At 42.1% G+C, this 14,863-nt stretch overlaps 1 protein-coding gene across 3 annotated transcripts in view; it reads left to right on the forward strand.

Annotated features, from left to right (window-relative positions):
* The window catches only part of pik3c2g (phosphatidylinositol-4-phosphate 3-kinase catalytic subunit type 2 gamma), a 56,475-nt gene extending 42,153 nt beyond the window's left edge, over window positions 1–14,322 (forward strand). For all 3 annotated transcript variants that reach the window (XM_046344362.1, XM_046344371.1, XM_046344382.1), the window contains 7 exons: window positions 6,866–7,040; window positions 10,014–10,132; window positions 10,264–10,360; window positions 11,067–11,139; window positions 11,532–11,611; window positions 12,849–12,974; window positions 13,961–14,322. In XM_046344362.1, the coding sequence (XP_046200318.1) occupies window positions 6,866–7,040; window positions 10,014–10,132; window positions 10,264–10,360; window positions 11,067–11,139; window positions 11,532–11,611; window positions 12,849–12,974; window positions 13,961–14,143 (853 nt within the window). In that variant the 3' untranslated portion in view covers window positions 14,144–14,322. The remainder of the gene's footprint in view (window positions 1–6,865; window positions 7,041–10,013; window positions 10,133–10,263; window positions 10,361–11,066; window positions 11,140–11,531; window positions 11,612–12,848; window positions 12,975–13,960) is intronic.
* The last annotated feature ends 541 nt before the right edge of the window (window positions 14,323–14,863 follow it).

Genomic DNA, 14,863 nt, shown 5'->3' on the forward strand with positions numbered 1-14,863 from the left:
ACTGTATATAGCCTCTCTACTGTATATAGCCTCACTACTGTATATAGCCTCTCTACTGTATATAGCCTCTCTACTGTATATAGCCTCTCTACTGTATATAGCCTCTCTACTGTATATAGCCTCTCTACTGTAAATAGCCTCTCTACTGTAAATAGCCTCTCTACTGTATATACTCTATCTACAGTTTAAAGCCTCTCTACTGTATAAAGCCTCTACTGTATATAGCCTCTCTACTGTATATAGCCTCTCTACTGTATATAGCCTCTCTACTGTCTATAGCCTCTCTACTGTATATAACCTCTCTACTGTATATAACCTCTCTACTGTCTATAGCCTCTCTACTGTCTATAGCCTCTCTACTGTCTATAACCTCTCTACTGTATATAACCTCTCTACTGTATATAACCTCTCTACTGTATATAACCTCTCTACTGTATATAACCTCTCTACTGTCTATAGCCTCTCTACTGTATATAACCTCTCTACTGTATATAACCTCTCTACTGTATATAACCTCTCTACTGTCTATAGCCTCTCTACTGTATATAACCTCTCTACTGTATATAACCTCTCTACTGTCTATAGCCTCTCTACTGTATATAGCCTCTCTACTGTATATAGCCTCTCTACTGTATATAATCTCTCTGCTGTCTATAGCCTCTCGACTGTATATAACCTCTCTACTGTATATAACCTCTCTACTGTATATAACCTCTCTACTGTCTATAGCCTCTCTACTGTATATAGCCTCTCTACTGTATATAACCTCTCTACTGTATATAACCTCTCTACTGTCTATAGCCTCTCTACTGTCTATAGCCTCTCTACTGTATATAACCTCTCTACTGTATATAACCTCTCTACTGTATATAGCCTCTCTACTGTATATAGCCTCACTACTGTCTGTAGTCTCTCTACTGTATGTAGCCTCTCTACTGTATATAACCTCTCTACTGTCTATAGCCTCTCTACTGTCTATAGCCTCTCTACTGTATATAACCTCTCTACTGTCTATAGCCTCTCTACTGTCTATAGCCTCTCTACTTTATATAACCTCTCTACTGTATATAACCTCTCTACTGTATATAGCCTCACTACTGTCTGTAGTCTCTCTACTGTATGTAGCCTCTCTACTGTCTGTAGCCTCTCTACTGTCTATAGCCTCTCTACTGTATATAACCTCTCTACTGTATATAACCTCTCTACTGTATATAGCCTCTCTACTGTATATAGCCTCACTACTGTCTGTAGTCTCTCTACTGTATGTAGCCTCTCTACTGTCTGTAGTCTCTCTACTGTATGTAGCCTCTCTACTGTATATAGCCTCTCTACTGTATATAGCCTCACTACTGTATCTGTATATAGCCTCTCTACTGTCTGTAGCCTCTCTACTGTATGTAGCCTCTCTACTGTCTGTAGCCTCTCTACTGTCTGTAGCCTCTCTACTGTCTGTAGCCTCTCTACTGTATATAGCCTCTCTACTGTCTGTAGCCTCTCTACTGTCTATAGCCTCTCTACTGTATAAAGCCTCTCTACTGTATATAGCCTCTCTACTGTATATAGCCTCTCTACTGTATATAGCCTCTCTACTGTATATAGCCTCACTACTGTCTGTAGTCTCTCTACTGTATGTAGCCTCTCTACTGTCTGTAGTCTCTCTACTGTATGTAGCCTCTCTACTGTATATAGCCTCTCTACTGTATATAGCCTCACTACTGTATCTGTATATAGCCTCTCTACTGTCTGTAGCCTCTCTACTGTCTATAGCCTCTCTACTGTATAAAGCCTCTCTACTGTATATAGCCTCTCAACTGTCTGTAGCCTCTCTACTGTATATAGCCTCTCTACTGTATATAGCCTCTCTACTGTATATAGCCTCTCTACTGTATATAGCTTCTCTACTGTATATAGCCTCTCTACTGTCTGTAGCCTCTCTACTGTATAAAGCCTCTCTACTGTATATAGCCTCTCTACTGTCTGTAGCCTCTCTACTGTATATAGCCTCTCTACTGTATAAAGCCTCTCTACTGTATATAGCCTCTCTACTGTATAAAGCCTCTCTACTGTATGTAGCCTCTCTACTGTATATAGCCTCTCTACTGTATATAGCCTCACTACTGTATCTGTATATAGCCTCTCTACTGTCTGTAGCCTCTCTACTGTATGTAGCCTCTCTACTGTCTGTAGCCTCTCTACTGTCTATAGCCTCTCTACTGTCTGTAGCCTCTCTACTGTATGTAGCCTCTCTACTGTATATAGCCTCTCTACTGTCTGTAGCCTCTCTACTGTCTATAGCCTCTCTACTGTATAAAGCCTCTCTACTGTATATAGCCTCTCTACTGTCTGTAGCCTCTCTACTGTATATAGCCTCTCTACTGTATAAAGCCTCTCTACTGTATATAACCTCTCTACTGTATATAGCCTCTCTACTGTATAAAGCCTCTCTACTGTATAAAGCCTCTCTACTGTATATAGCCTCTCTACTGTATATAGCCTCACTACTGTATATAGCCTCTCTACTGTATATAACCTCTCTACTGTATATAACCTCTCTACTGTATATAACCTCTCTACTGTCTATAGCCTCTCTACTGTCTATAACCTCTCTACTGTATATAACCTCTCTACTGTCTATAGCCTCTCTACTGTATATAGCCTCTCTACTGTATATAGCCTCTCTACTGTATATAACCTCTCTACTGTATATAACCTCTCTACTGTATATAGCCTCTCTACTGTATATAGCCTCTCTACTGTATATAGCCTCTCTACTGTATATAGACTCTCTACTGTATATAACCTCTCTACTGTATATAACCTCTCTACTGTATATAGCCTCTCTACTGTATATAACCTCTCTACTGTATATAGCCTCTCTACTGTATATAACCTCTCTACTGTATATAGCCTCTCTACTGTATATAACCTCTCTACTGTATATAACCTCTCTACTGTCTATAGCCTCACTACTGTATCTGTATATAGCCTCTCTACTGTATATAACCTCTCTACTGTATATAACCTCTCTACTGTATATAACCTCTCTACTGTCTATAACCTCTCTACTGTATATAACCTCTCTACTGTATATAACCTCTCTACTGTCTATAACCTCTCTACTGTATATAGCCTCTCTACTGTATATAACCTCTCTACTGTATATAACCTCTCTACTGTATATAACCTCTCTACTGTCTATAGCCTCACTACTGTATCTGTATATAACCTCTCTACTGTATATAACCTCTCTACTGTCTATAGCCTCACTACTGTATCTGTATATAGCCTCTCTACTGTATATAACCTCTCTACTGTATATAACCTCTCTACTGTCTATAGCCTCACTACTGTATCTGTATATTACCTCTCTACTGTATATAACCTCTCTACTGTATATAACCTCTCTACTGTCTATAGCCTCACTACTGTATCTGTATATAGCCTCTCTACTGTATATAGCCTCTCTACTGTATATAACCTCTCTACTGTATATAACCTCTCTACTGTCTATAGCCTCTCTACTGTCTATAACCTCTCTACTGTATATAATCTCTCTACTGTCTATAGCCTCTCTACTGTATATAACCTCTCTACTGTATATAGCCTCTCTACTGTATATAGCCTCTCTACTGTATATAACCTCTCTACTGTATATAACCTCTACTGTATATAGCCTCTCTACTGTATATAGCCTCTCTACTGTATATAGCCTCTCTACTGTATATAGCCTCTCTACTGTATATAGCCTCTCTACTGTATATAACCTCTCTACTGTATATAACCTCTCTACTGTATATAGCCTCTCTACTGTATATAACCTCTCTACTGTATATAGCCTCTCTACTGTATATAGCCTCTCTACTGTATATAGCCTCTCTACTGTATATAACCTCTCTACTGTATATAACCTCTCTACTGTCTATAGCCTCTCTACTGTATATAGCCTCTCTACTGTATATAACCTCTCTACTGTATATAACCTCTCTACTGTATATAGCCTCTCTACTGTCTATAACCTCTCTACTGTATATAACCTCTCTACTGTATATAGCCTCTCTACTGTATATAACCTCTCTACTGTCTATAACCTCTCTACTGTATATAGCCTCTCTACCTCTCTACTGTATATAACCTCTCTACTGTATATAACCTCTCTACTGTCTATAGCCTCTCTGCTGTATATAACCTCTCTACTGTATATAACCTCTCTACTGTCTATAGCCTCACTACTGTATCTGTATATAGCCTCTCTACTGTATATAACCTCTCTACTGTATATAACCTCTCTACTGTATATAACCTCTCTACTGTATATAACCTCTCTACTGTATATAACCTCTCTACTGTATATAACCTCTCTACTGTCTATAGCCTCTCTACTGTATATAGCCTCTCTACTGTATATAGCCTCTCTACTGTATATAACCTCTCTACTGTATATAACCTCTCTACTGTATATAACCTCTCTACTGTCTATAACCTCTCTACTGTATATAACCTCTCTACTGTCTATAGCCTCACTACTGTATCTGTATATAACCTCTCTACTGTATATAACCTCTCTACTGTATATAACCTCTCTACTGTATCTGTATATAGCCTCACTACTGTATCTGTATATAGCCTCTCTACTGTATATAACCTCTCTACTGTATATAACCTCTCTACTGTATATAGCCTCTCTGTATCTGTATATAACCTCTCTACTGTCTATATAACCTCTCTACTGTCTATAACCTCTCTACTGTATATAGCCTCACTACTGTATATAGCCTCTCTACTGTATATAACCTCTCTACTGTATATAACCTCTCTACTGTCTATAGCCTCACTACTGTATCTGTATATAGCCTCTCTACTGTATATAGCCTCTCTACTGTCTATAGCCTCTCTACTGTATATAGCCTCACTACTGTATCTGTATATAGCCTCTCTACTGTATATAGCCTCTCTACTGTATATAGCCTCACTACTGTATCTGTATATAGCCTCTCTACTGTATCTGTATATAACCTCACTACTGTATCTGTATATAGCCTCACTACTGTATCTGTATATAGCCTCTCTACTGTATCTGTATATAACCTCTCTACTGTATATAACCTCTCTACTGTATATAACCTCACTACTGTATATAACCTCTCTACTGTCTATAACCTCTCTACTGTATATAACCTCTCTACTGTCTATAGCCTCACTACTGTATCTGTATATAACCTCTCTACTGTATATAACCTCTCTACTGTATATAACCTCTCTACTGTATCTGTATATAGCCTCACTACTGTATCTGTATATAGCCTCTCTACTGTATATAACCTCTCTACTGTATATAACCTCTCTACTGTATATAGCCTCTCTACTGTATATAACTACTGTATAACTGTATATAACCTCTCTACTGTCTATAGCCTCACTACTGTATCTGTATATAACCTCTCTACTGTATATAACCTCTCTACTGTATATAACCTCTCTACTGTATCTGTATATAGCCTCACTACTGTATCTGTATATAGCCTCTCTACTGTATATAACCTCTCTACTGTATATAACCTCTCTACTGTATATAGCCTCTCTACTGTATCTGTATATAACCTCTCTACTGTCTATAGCCTCTCTACTGTCTATAGCCTCTCTACTGTCTATAGCCTCTCTACTGTATATAGCCTCACTACTGTATATAGCCTCTCTACTGTATATAGCCTCTCTACTGTATCTGTATATGACCTCTCTACTGTCTATAGCCTCTCTACTGTCTATAGCCTCTCTACTGTCTATAGCCTCTCTACTGTATATAGCCTCTCTACTGTATATAGCCTCACTACTGTATCTGTATATAGCCTCTCTACTGTATCTGTATATAGCCTCACTACTGTATCTGTATATAGCCTCTCTACTGTATCTGTATATAGCCTCACTACTGTATCTGTATATAGCCTCACTACTGTATCTGTATATAGCCTCTCTACTGTATCTGTATATAACCTCTCTACTGTCTATAGCCTCTCTACTGTCTATAGCCTCTCTACTGTCTATAGCCTCTCTACTGTATATAGCCTCACTACTGTATATAGCCTCTCTACTGTATATAGCCTCTCTACTGTATCTGTATATAACCTCTCTACTGTCTATAGCCTCTCTACTGTCTATAGCCTATCTACTGTCTATAGCCTCTCTACTGTCTATAGCCTCTCTACTGTCTATAGCCTCTCTACTGTCTATAGCCTCTCTACTGTATATAGCCTCTCTACTGTCTATAGCCTCTCTACTGTATATAGCCTCACTACTGTATCTGTATATAGCCTCTCTACTGTATATAGCCTCACTACTGTATATAGCCTCTCTACTGTATATAGCCTCTCTACTGTCTATAGCCTCTCTACTGTATATAACCTCTCTACTGTATATAGCCTCTCTACTGTATATAGCCTCTCTACTGTATATAGCCTCTCTACTGTATATAGCCTCTCTACTGTATCTGTATATAGCCTCTCTACTGTATATAGCCTCACTACTGTATCTGTATATAGCCTTCCTAATGTTATTTTTCACTGTCTTTTTACTGTTGTTTAATTTCTTTTCTTATCTATTGTTCACCTAATACCTTTTTTGCACTATTGGTTAGAGCCTGTAAGTAAGCATGTAAGGTATACTACACCTGTTGTATTCAGCATGTCACAAGGTCTACCTACACCTGTTGTATTCAGCATGTCACAAGGTCTACCTACACCTGTTGTATTCAGCATGTCACAAGGTCTACCTACACCTGTTGTATTCAGCATGTCACAAGGTCTACTACACCTGTTGTGTTCGGCGTACGTGACAAATAAACTTTGATTTGATTTGTACTTCCGTCTTGCAGGAAGATCAAGGAGAGCATGGGCAGTTTCCCGGTCAAGCTCAACTTCCTGATCCACACCATGGTCCAGTCCTCTGGGAAGAAGCTGGCGCCACCCAGCCCTTCTCAGAACACCTCCCCCAACACCAACATCCAGGAAGCTGTCATACAGAAGTACACAGTGAAGGGCAAGGATGTGGTGAGTGTCTCTGACCCCAGTGAAGGACAAGGATGTGGTGAGTGTCTCTGACCCCTGTGAAGGGCAAGGATGTGGTGAGTGTCTCTGACCCCAGTGAAGGACAAGGATGTGGTGAGTGTTACTGCCCCCTGTGAAGGACAAGGATGTGGTGAGTGTCTCTGACCCCTGTGAAGGACAAGGATGTGGTGAGTGTCTCTGACCTCAGTGAAGGACAAGGATGTGGTGAGTGTCTCTGACCCCAGTGAAGGGCAAGGATGTGGTGAGTGTCTCTGACCCCTGTGAAGGACAAGGATGTGGTGAGTGTCTCTGACCCCAGTGAAGGACAAGGATGTGGTGAGTGTCTCTGACCCCTGTGAAGGACAAGGATGTGGTGAGTGTCTCTGACCCCTGTGAAGGACAAGGATGTGGTGAGTGTCTCTGACCCCAGTGAAGGACAAGGATGTGGTGAGTGTCTCTGACCCCAGTGAAGGACAAGGATGTGGTGAGTGTCTCTGCCCCTTCGTCAGTGATTGGTCAACATTAGGGATTCTTCCATAAAGTCTTTGTTGTCATTCGACGAGAGACGACTCGTTTTCATGCACATTTTTTCATTGAGAAATACTGCGCCAAACATCTTAGTTAGGTGTAACATTTCTTTAGTTGAGTTATCTTAGATTGATTCTGAATATTTTATGGAACTGAACACTGGCTACGGTGTCTCCAAATGGACAAACAAGACGATTGCTGACTCCTTTACACCTATCAGATACACAGCCTTTCCCTCACTGGGCCTAACTGCTATGGCCATTTTAAGCTGTCAATTTAAAACGTGACTTTATAAACTCTTAGGCCTATGCCATGTGCTAAACTCTCAACTAGATGATGAAATGCCATAGAAACAGCAAGTTTACACATATTAGTATTGAGAGAAATGGCAGACTGCTGACTACATCTAGCTATCTGTTATAAAGACAGATGGGATATACTAGCCAGTCTCTTTCCAGAGACAACCTCTCCCACTCTCCACCCTCTCCCACTCTCTACCTCTCCCACTCTCCACCCTCTCCCACTCTCTACCTCTCCCACTCTCCACCCTCTCCCACTCTCCACCCTCTCCCACTCTCTACCTCTCCCACTCTCCACCCTCTCCCACTCTCTACCTCTCCCACTCTCTACCTCTCCCACTCTCTCCCACTCTCTCCCACTCTCTACCCTCTCCCACTCTCTCCCACTCTCTCCCACTCTCCACTCTCTACCTCTCCACCCTCTCCCACTCTCTACCTCTCCCACTCTCTACCTCTCCCACTCTCCACCTCTCTACCCTCTCCCACTCTCTATCTCTCCCACTCTCTACCTCTCCCACTCTCCACCATTTCCCCCTCTCCCACTCTCCACCCTCTCCCACTCTCCTCTTCTCCCACTCTCAACCCTCTCCCACTCTCAACCCTCTCCACCCCTCTGTTATAAAGACAGACTGGATATACTAGCCAGGCTGTTTCCAGAGACACCCTCTCCCCCTCTCTGTCTGGTGGGTAGGAGATGGGTTGTCTGTCCAGTGGGTAGGAGATGGGTTGTCTGTCTGGTGGGTAGGAGATGGGTTGTCTGTCTGGTGGGTAGGAGATGGGTTGTCTGTCTGGTGGGTAGGAGATGGGTTGTCTGTCTGGTGGGTAGGATATGGGTTGTCTGTCCAGTGGGTAGGAGATGGGTTGTCTGTCTGGTGGGTAGGGGATGGGTTGTCTGTCTGGTGGGTAGGATATGGGTTGTCTGTCTGGTGGATTGTTTGTCCAGTGGGTAGGAGATGGGTTGTCTGTCCAGTGGGTAGGCGATGGGTTGTCTGGTGGGTAGGAGATGGGTTGTCTGTCTGGTGGGTAGGAGATCGATTGTCTGTCTGGTGGGTAGGAGATGGGTTGTCTGATGGGTAGGAGATGGGTTGTCTGTCTGGTGAGTAGGAGATGGGTTGTCTGTCTGGTGGGTAGGAGATGGGTTGTCTGTCTGGTGGGTAGGCGATGGGTTGTCTGTCCAGTGGGTAGGAGATGGGTTGTCTGGTGGGTAGGAGATCGATTGTCTGTCTGGTGGGTAGGAGATGGGTTGTCTGATGGGTAGGAGATGGGTTGTCTGTCTGGTGAGTAGGAGATGGGTTGTCTGTCTGGTGGGTAGGAGATGGGTTGTCTGTCTGGTGGGTAGGCGATGGGTTGTCTGTCCAGTGGGTAGGAGATGGGTTGTCTGGTGGGTAGGAGATGGGTTGTCTGTCTGGTGGGTAGGCGATGGGTTGTCTGTCCGGTGGGTAGGAGATGGGTTGTCTGTCTGGTGGGTAGGAGATGGGTTGTCTGGTGGGTTGTCTGTCCAGTGGGTAGGAGATGGGTTGTCTGTCTGGTGGGTAGGAGATGGGTTGTCTGTCCAGTGGGTAGGACATGGGTTGTCTGTCCAGTGGGTAGGAGATGGGTTGTCTGTCTGGTGGGTAGGAGATGGGTTGTCTGTCCAGTGGGTAGGACATGGGTTGTCTGTCTGGTGGGTAGGAGATGGGTTGTCTGTCTGGTGGGTAGGAGATGGGTTGTCTGTCTGGTGGGTAGGAGATGGGTTGTCTGTCTGGTGGGTAGGAGATGGGTTGTCTGTCTGGTGGGTAGGATATCGGTTGTCCGTGTATGTGGAACCCAAAAGGGTTCTACCTGGAACCAAAACCAATTATACCTGGAACCATAAAGGGTGCTAATATCAGGACAGCCCAATAACCTTTTTTTCTACAAAGTGTAGTATGTTCATGCAGTGACTCCTAAATTCCCTTTTACAAGTGTAATTACGAGGGAGATCAATGATATGATATGATATGTAATCAATTTGTGATTTTTTATTTGTAAGTCGCTCTGGATAAGAGCGTCTGCTAAATGACTTAAATGTAAATAATTACTCCTGTCAATGTCAAAGTGCTCCCGGGGCAGTTTAAAGTGTATACTTCATTGTGTCTCCGGGAAGACTTTTGACGATGTGTAATTTCAGACGTACGAGTTGAGGGTGACCATTGAAGACGGCTATCTGATCAGCGAGAAGACGTTCGGCCAGTTTGAGCTGATCCACAAAGAGCTGAAGAAACACTTCATAGAGTCTACTCTCCCACAGTGAGTCTGAGCTACTATACTGTTGAGTTACACCGTCTCCTTGACACACATAGGTGTGTCCCATTTCATGTGAATTACATTCATTCAAATTGAATTCCTATTTATTCATTCTCTTTTCCTTATTGGGGTAGATTCCCCAAATGGTTCCAGATGTCGTTCACTCCAGGCAGAAAAATGTCCCTGCTGAATAAGTACCTGAAGGAACTGTTTGAAGGACCATGTAAAGGCGTACGTTCTAGTCCTCCTTCTCCTCTTCTTCCTCCTCTCCTTCTTCCTCCTCTTCTTCTTCCTCTCCTTCTTCCTCCTCTTCTTCTTCTTCATCTTCTTCCTCCTCTTCTTCTTCATCTTCTTCCTCCTCTTCTTCTTCCTCCTCTCCTTCTTCCTCCTCTTCTTCTTCCTCTCCTTCTTCCTCCTCTTCTTCTTCCTCCGCTTCTTCTTCTTCTTCATCTTCTACTTTATCTTCTTCCTCCTCTCCTTCTTCCTCCGCTTCTTCTTCATCTTCTACTTTATCTTCTTCCTCCTCCTTCTTCCTCCTCTTCTCCTTCATCTTCTTCTTCATCTTCTTCTTTATCTTCTTCTTCATCTTCCTCCTCTTCTTCTTCTTTATCTTCTTCATCTTCTTCTTTATCTTCTTCTTCATCTTCTTCTTTATCTTCTTCTTCATCTTCTTCATCTTCCTCCTCTTCTTCATCTTCTTCTTCTTTATCTTCTTTTCATCTTCCTCCTCTTCTTCTTCTTTATCTTCTTCTTCATCTTCTTCTTCATCTACCTCCTCTTCTTCATCTTCTTCTTCTCCTTCTTCTTCCTCCTCTTCTTATTCGTCTTCGTCTTCTTATTCTAGTCACGGAAAAGACTGTCATTGTTTGATCTCCACAGTTCGAATCCCATGAACTGAACCCGTGGTCTAAAGCATATTTAATTGTGCCGTCTACAGAATGAGTATGTGTGCTGTTTGTTTCTGGATGGACCCAAGACCAGGACTCCCAACTCTGTGAAATCAGACAGAGGTAATGTCCTGTTTCTTTAAACACCACTCCTTTACGAGCGGCAGGTAGTCCAGCATTGAGCCAGTAACCAGTAACCAAAAGGTTTCTGGTTCGAATCCCCGAGCCGACTAGTTGCAAGATCTGCCGATGTGCCCTTGAGCAAGGCACTCAACCCTAATTGCTCCTATAAGTCACTCTAGAGAAGAGCGTATGCTAAATGACTCAAATGTGAAATGTTACACTTCTTTATGTTTGAAATCTACCAATTGATTACCTAAAATGAGGGGGGCTGTGTGTTCAATGAGGACGTTTCTGGACAATAGTTCTGTCCATTTAGGCTGGGGAACCTTTTTGTCTCAAGAGCACCCCTAGAGGAAAATGTTATGTATCGTATCTTATCTGTTGTGTTGCAGACGGTGGACCCCAGATTCAACTCTACATTTCCTACAACGACCACAAGCTCTCTGTCCTGGTCAAACACCTCAAGAACATTGTGAGTCGTGTTCTTTACTTCTTCTTTATCTTTATCTTCATCTTCTTCTTTATCTTCCTCTTCGTCTTTATTTTCTTCCTCTCCTTCTTTATCTTCTTCTCCTTCTTTATCTTCTTCTCCATTTTCTTCTTCTCCTTCTTTATAATATAATAATATATAATATATGCCATTTAGCAGACGCTTTTATCCAAAGCGACTTACAGTCATGTGTGCATATATTCTACGTATGGGTGGTCCCGGGGATCGAACCCACTACCCTGGCGTTACAAGCGCCATGCTCTACCAACTGAGCTACAGAACACATCTTCTTCTCCATCTTCTTCTTCTCCTAATTTATCTTCTTCTCCATCTTCTTCTTTATCTTCTTCTCCATCTTCTTCTTCTCCTTATTTATCTTCTTCTCCTTCTTTATTTTCTTCTCCATCTTCTTCTTCTTTATCTTCTTCTCCATCTTCTCCTTTATCTTCTTCTTCCTCTTCTTCTTCTTCTTCTTCTTCTTTATCTTCTTCTCCTTCTTTATTTTCTTCATCTTCTCCTTCTTTATCTTCTTCTCCTTCTTTATCTCCTTCTTCTTCTCCTTTATCTTCTTCTCCTTCTTTCTCCTTCTTCTCCTTCTTTATCTTCTTCATCTTCTTCTTTATCTTCTTCTCCTTTTTTTATCTTCTTCTTCTCCTTCTTTATCTTCTTCTCCTTCTCCATATTCTTCTTCTTCTCCTTCTTTATCTTCTTCTCCTTCTTTATCTCCTTCTTCTCCTACATCTTCTTCTCCTTTATCTTCTCCTCCTCTTTATCTTCTTTATCTTTATCTTCTCCTTCTTTATCTTCTTCTTTCTTTATCTTCTTCTTCTTCTCCTTCTTTATCTTCTTCTCCTTCTCCATATTCTTCTCCTTCTTTATCTCCTTCTTCTTCTCCTTCTTTAACTTCTTCATCTTCTTCTCCTTCTTTATCTTCTTCTTCTCCTTCTTTATCTCCTTCTTCTTCTCCTTCTTTAACTTCTTCTCCTTCTTTATCTTCTTCTCCTTCTTTATCTTCTTCTTCTTCTCCTTCTTTAACTTCTTCTCCTTCTTTATCTTCTTCTTCTCCTTCTTTATCTTCTTCTCTCTCTTTATCTTCTTCTCCTTCTTTATCTTCTTCTCCTTCTTTATCTTCTTCTTCTCCATCTTCATCTTCTTCTCCTTCTTCTTTATCTTCTTCACCACTAACTGTTGTACTTGTCTCTCTGCTCCAATACATCAGAAGTTGGCCAATGGGTCGTGTCCAGATGCCTATGTGGTCACCAGGCTGAAGCCAGACCCCCTCAAAAGATCCAAGAGGAAGACCAAGGTGGTCCGTAACAACCACAATCCTACCTTCAATGAACTGGTACATTGTTATTTATTTTACCTTTCTTTAAATAATCAAATCAGTTAAGAACTAATTCTTATTTTTACCATGATGGCCTACCCCGGCCAAACCCGGACGATGCTGGACCAATTGTGCACCGCCCTATGGGACTCCCGATCACGGCCGGGGTTGTGATACAGCCCGGGATCAAACCAGGGTCTGTAGGGTCTTGGACCGCAGTGCCACACATAAAGTTAGGTTTCCTTGTTGAGAAACTCAAAATGTATGTATGCCCGTAAGAAAAGGGGAGAAGGAATATTCAACTGTCACTTTAACAGTGTGAGCAGCACGTTATCTAAAATTATGCCTCAACATGGCTTCAATTATGAAACAGTCAAACATACTTTAGTCTGATGTTTTCAATAGCTAGAATTGCAGCCTCTGTTTTGAGTTATTTACAACAATAGGCCTGCTGTGGACTGTTCTCATTAAGCAATACAAGGCTTGTAGACTGGAGAGCCATGGGGCAGAGTATATGGGCTTCATCACATCAATCATGTAGACACTGTGGGAGTGTAGACACTGTGGGAGTGTAGACACTGGGAGTGTAGACACTGTGGGAGTGTAGACACTGTGGGAGTGTAGACATTGGGAGACACTGTGGGAGTGTAGACACTGTGGGAGTGTAGACCCTACGGGAGTGTAGACACTGTGGGAGTGTAGACACTGGGAGTGTAGACACTGTGGGAGTGTAGACCCTACGGGAGTGTAGACACTGTGGAAGTGTAGACACTGGGAGTGTAGACACTGTGGGAGTGTAGACACTGTGGGAGTGTAGACACTGTGGGAGTGTAGACACTGTGGTGCAGATGAAAGTAAGTCGTTTGTGGTTAGTATGGCCAGACATTCCCTGTGCTACATTTCTAATCTATCTCTGACCTTTTGCTAAAAGCAAAAAGACACATTTAAAATATTTAAAAGTAAAAATGAATAACAAAGTGTCGTTCTTCTCCGTCTGTCTGTAGATAGAGTACCGAGACATGTCGTCCGTGCAAGACCGCGAGTTAGAGGTGACAGTGAAGAGCAGGAAGGTCTTTGTGGCCTCAGCCAACGTCAGACTGGAACAGAACAACATGGACACAGAGGAGTGGTTCCTACTGGACAATCGGGTGCCTAGTGCCTTTTTATTAGGGCGCATCGCAGCATAACTTTTTACAACGTTGCACAAAAGGAAATCTGATGCCTAGTGCGGAAACCCGAAGATGACCGTTTCTTATTGGACAAACTCCAATTAGCTTTCATTGGGCAAGAACAGGTAGCACCTCATTCTGTTTCAAAATGTTTTCTCCCAGCTGAACACCATTCTGGAGAGGTGATGTGATGCCAGCCTACCACCAATAGATGGCAGTGTTGTACAGGAACCTCCATGGAGCGCGGAGGATTTTTTTATCCTAAGAATTTGTCTGTTCTGTTGGCACTGATCTGGGATCTTTTTAACAATCCTCATCTAATCCACCAACTCAACCCTAGATCAGCATCTAAGGAGATTTCTACAACGGGTTGGTCAAAACAAGCATTGTGATTGGTTGAGACGTGTTCTAAGCCATACAAAGAAACCTGTTTAGCACAGGCACATCTACGATGCAAAAATGGGCATCTTGGTTTTCTGTTTAATCTGAGAAACCTTTCAGCATCCATTTCCGTTGAGGGATGAAATAGTAGCCTACGAATACAGTTATCAAAAAATATGTTTTTATTGAATTGGTAACCCGTAATTGCACACTCGAGGTTGTGCAAAACACCTTGTTTTAGCATGCCTTCTCATGTGCAACTACTTTACTGCATCCTGCTCCTTCATATAGACGAGTCAACATCCTGCTCCTTCATATAGACGAGTCAACATCCTGCACCTTCATATAGACGAGTCA

This window comes from Oncorhynchus gorbuscha, linkage group LG01 (assembly GCF_021184085.1).
Source record: "Oncorhynchus gorbuscha isolate QuinsamMale2020 ecotype Even-year linkage group LG01, OgorEven_v1.0, whole genome shotgun sequence".
In the NCBI taxonomy this organism is placed as follows: Eukaryota; Metazoa; Chordata; class Actinopteri; order Salmoniformes; family Salmonidae; genus Oncorhynchus; species Oncorhynchus gorbuscha.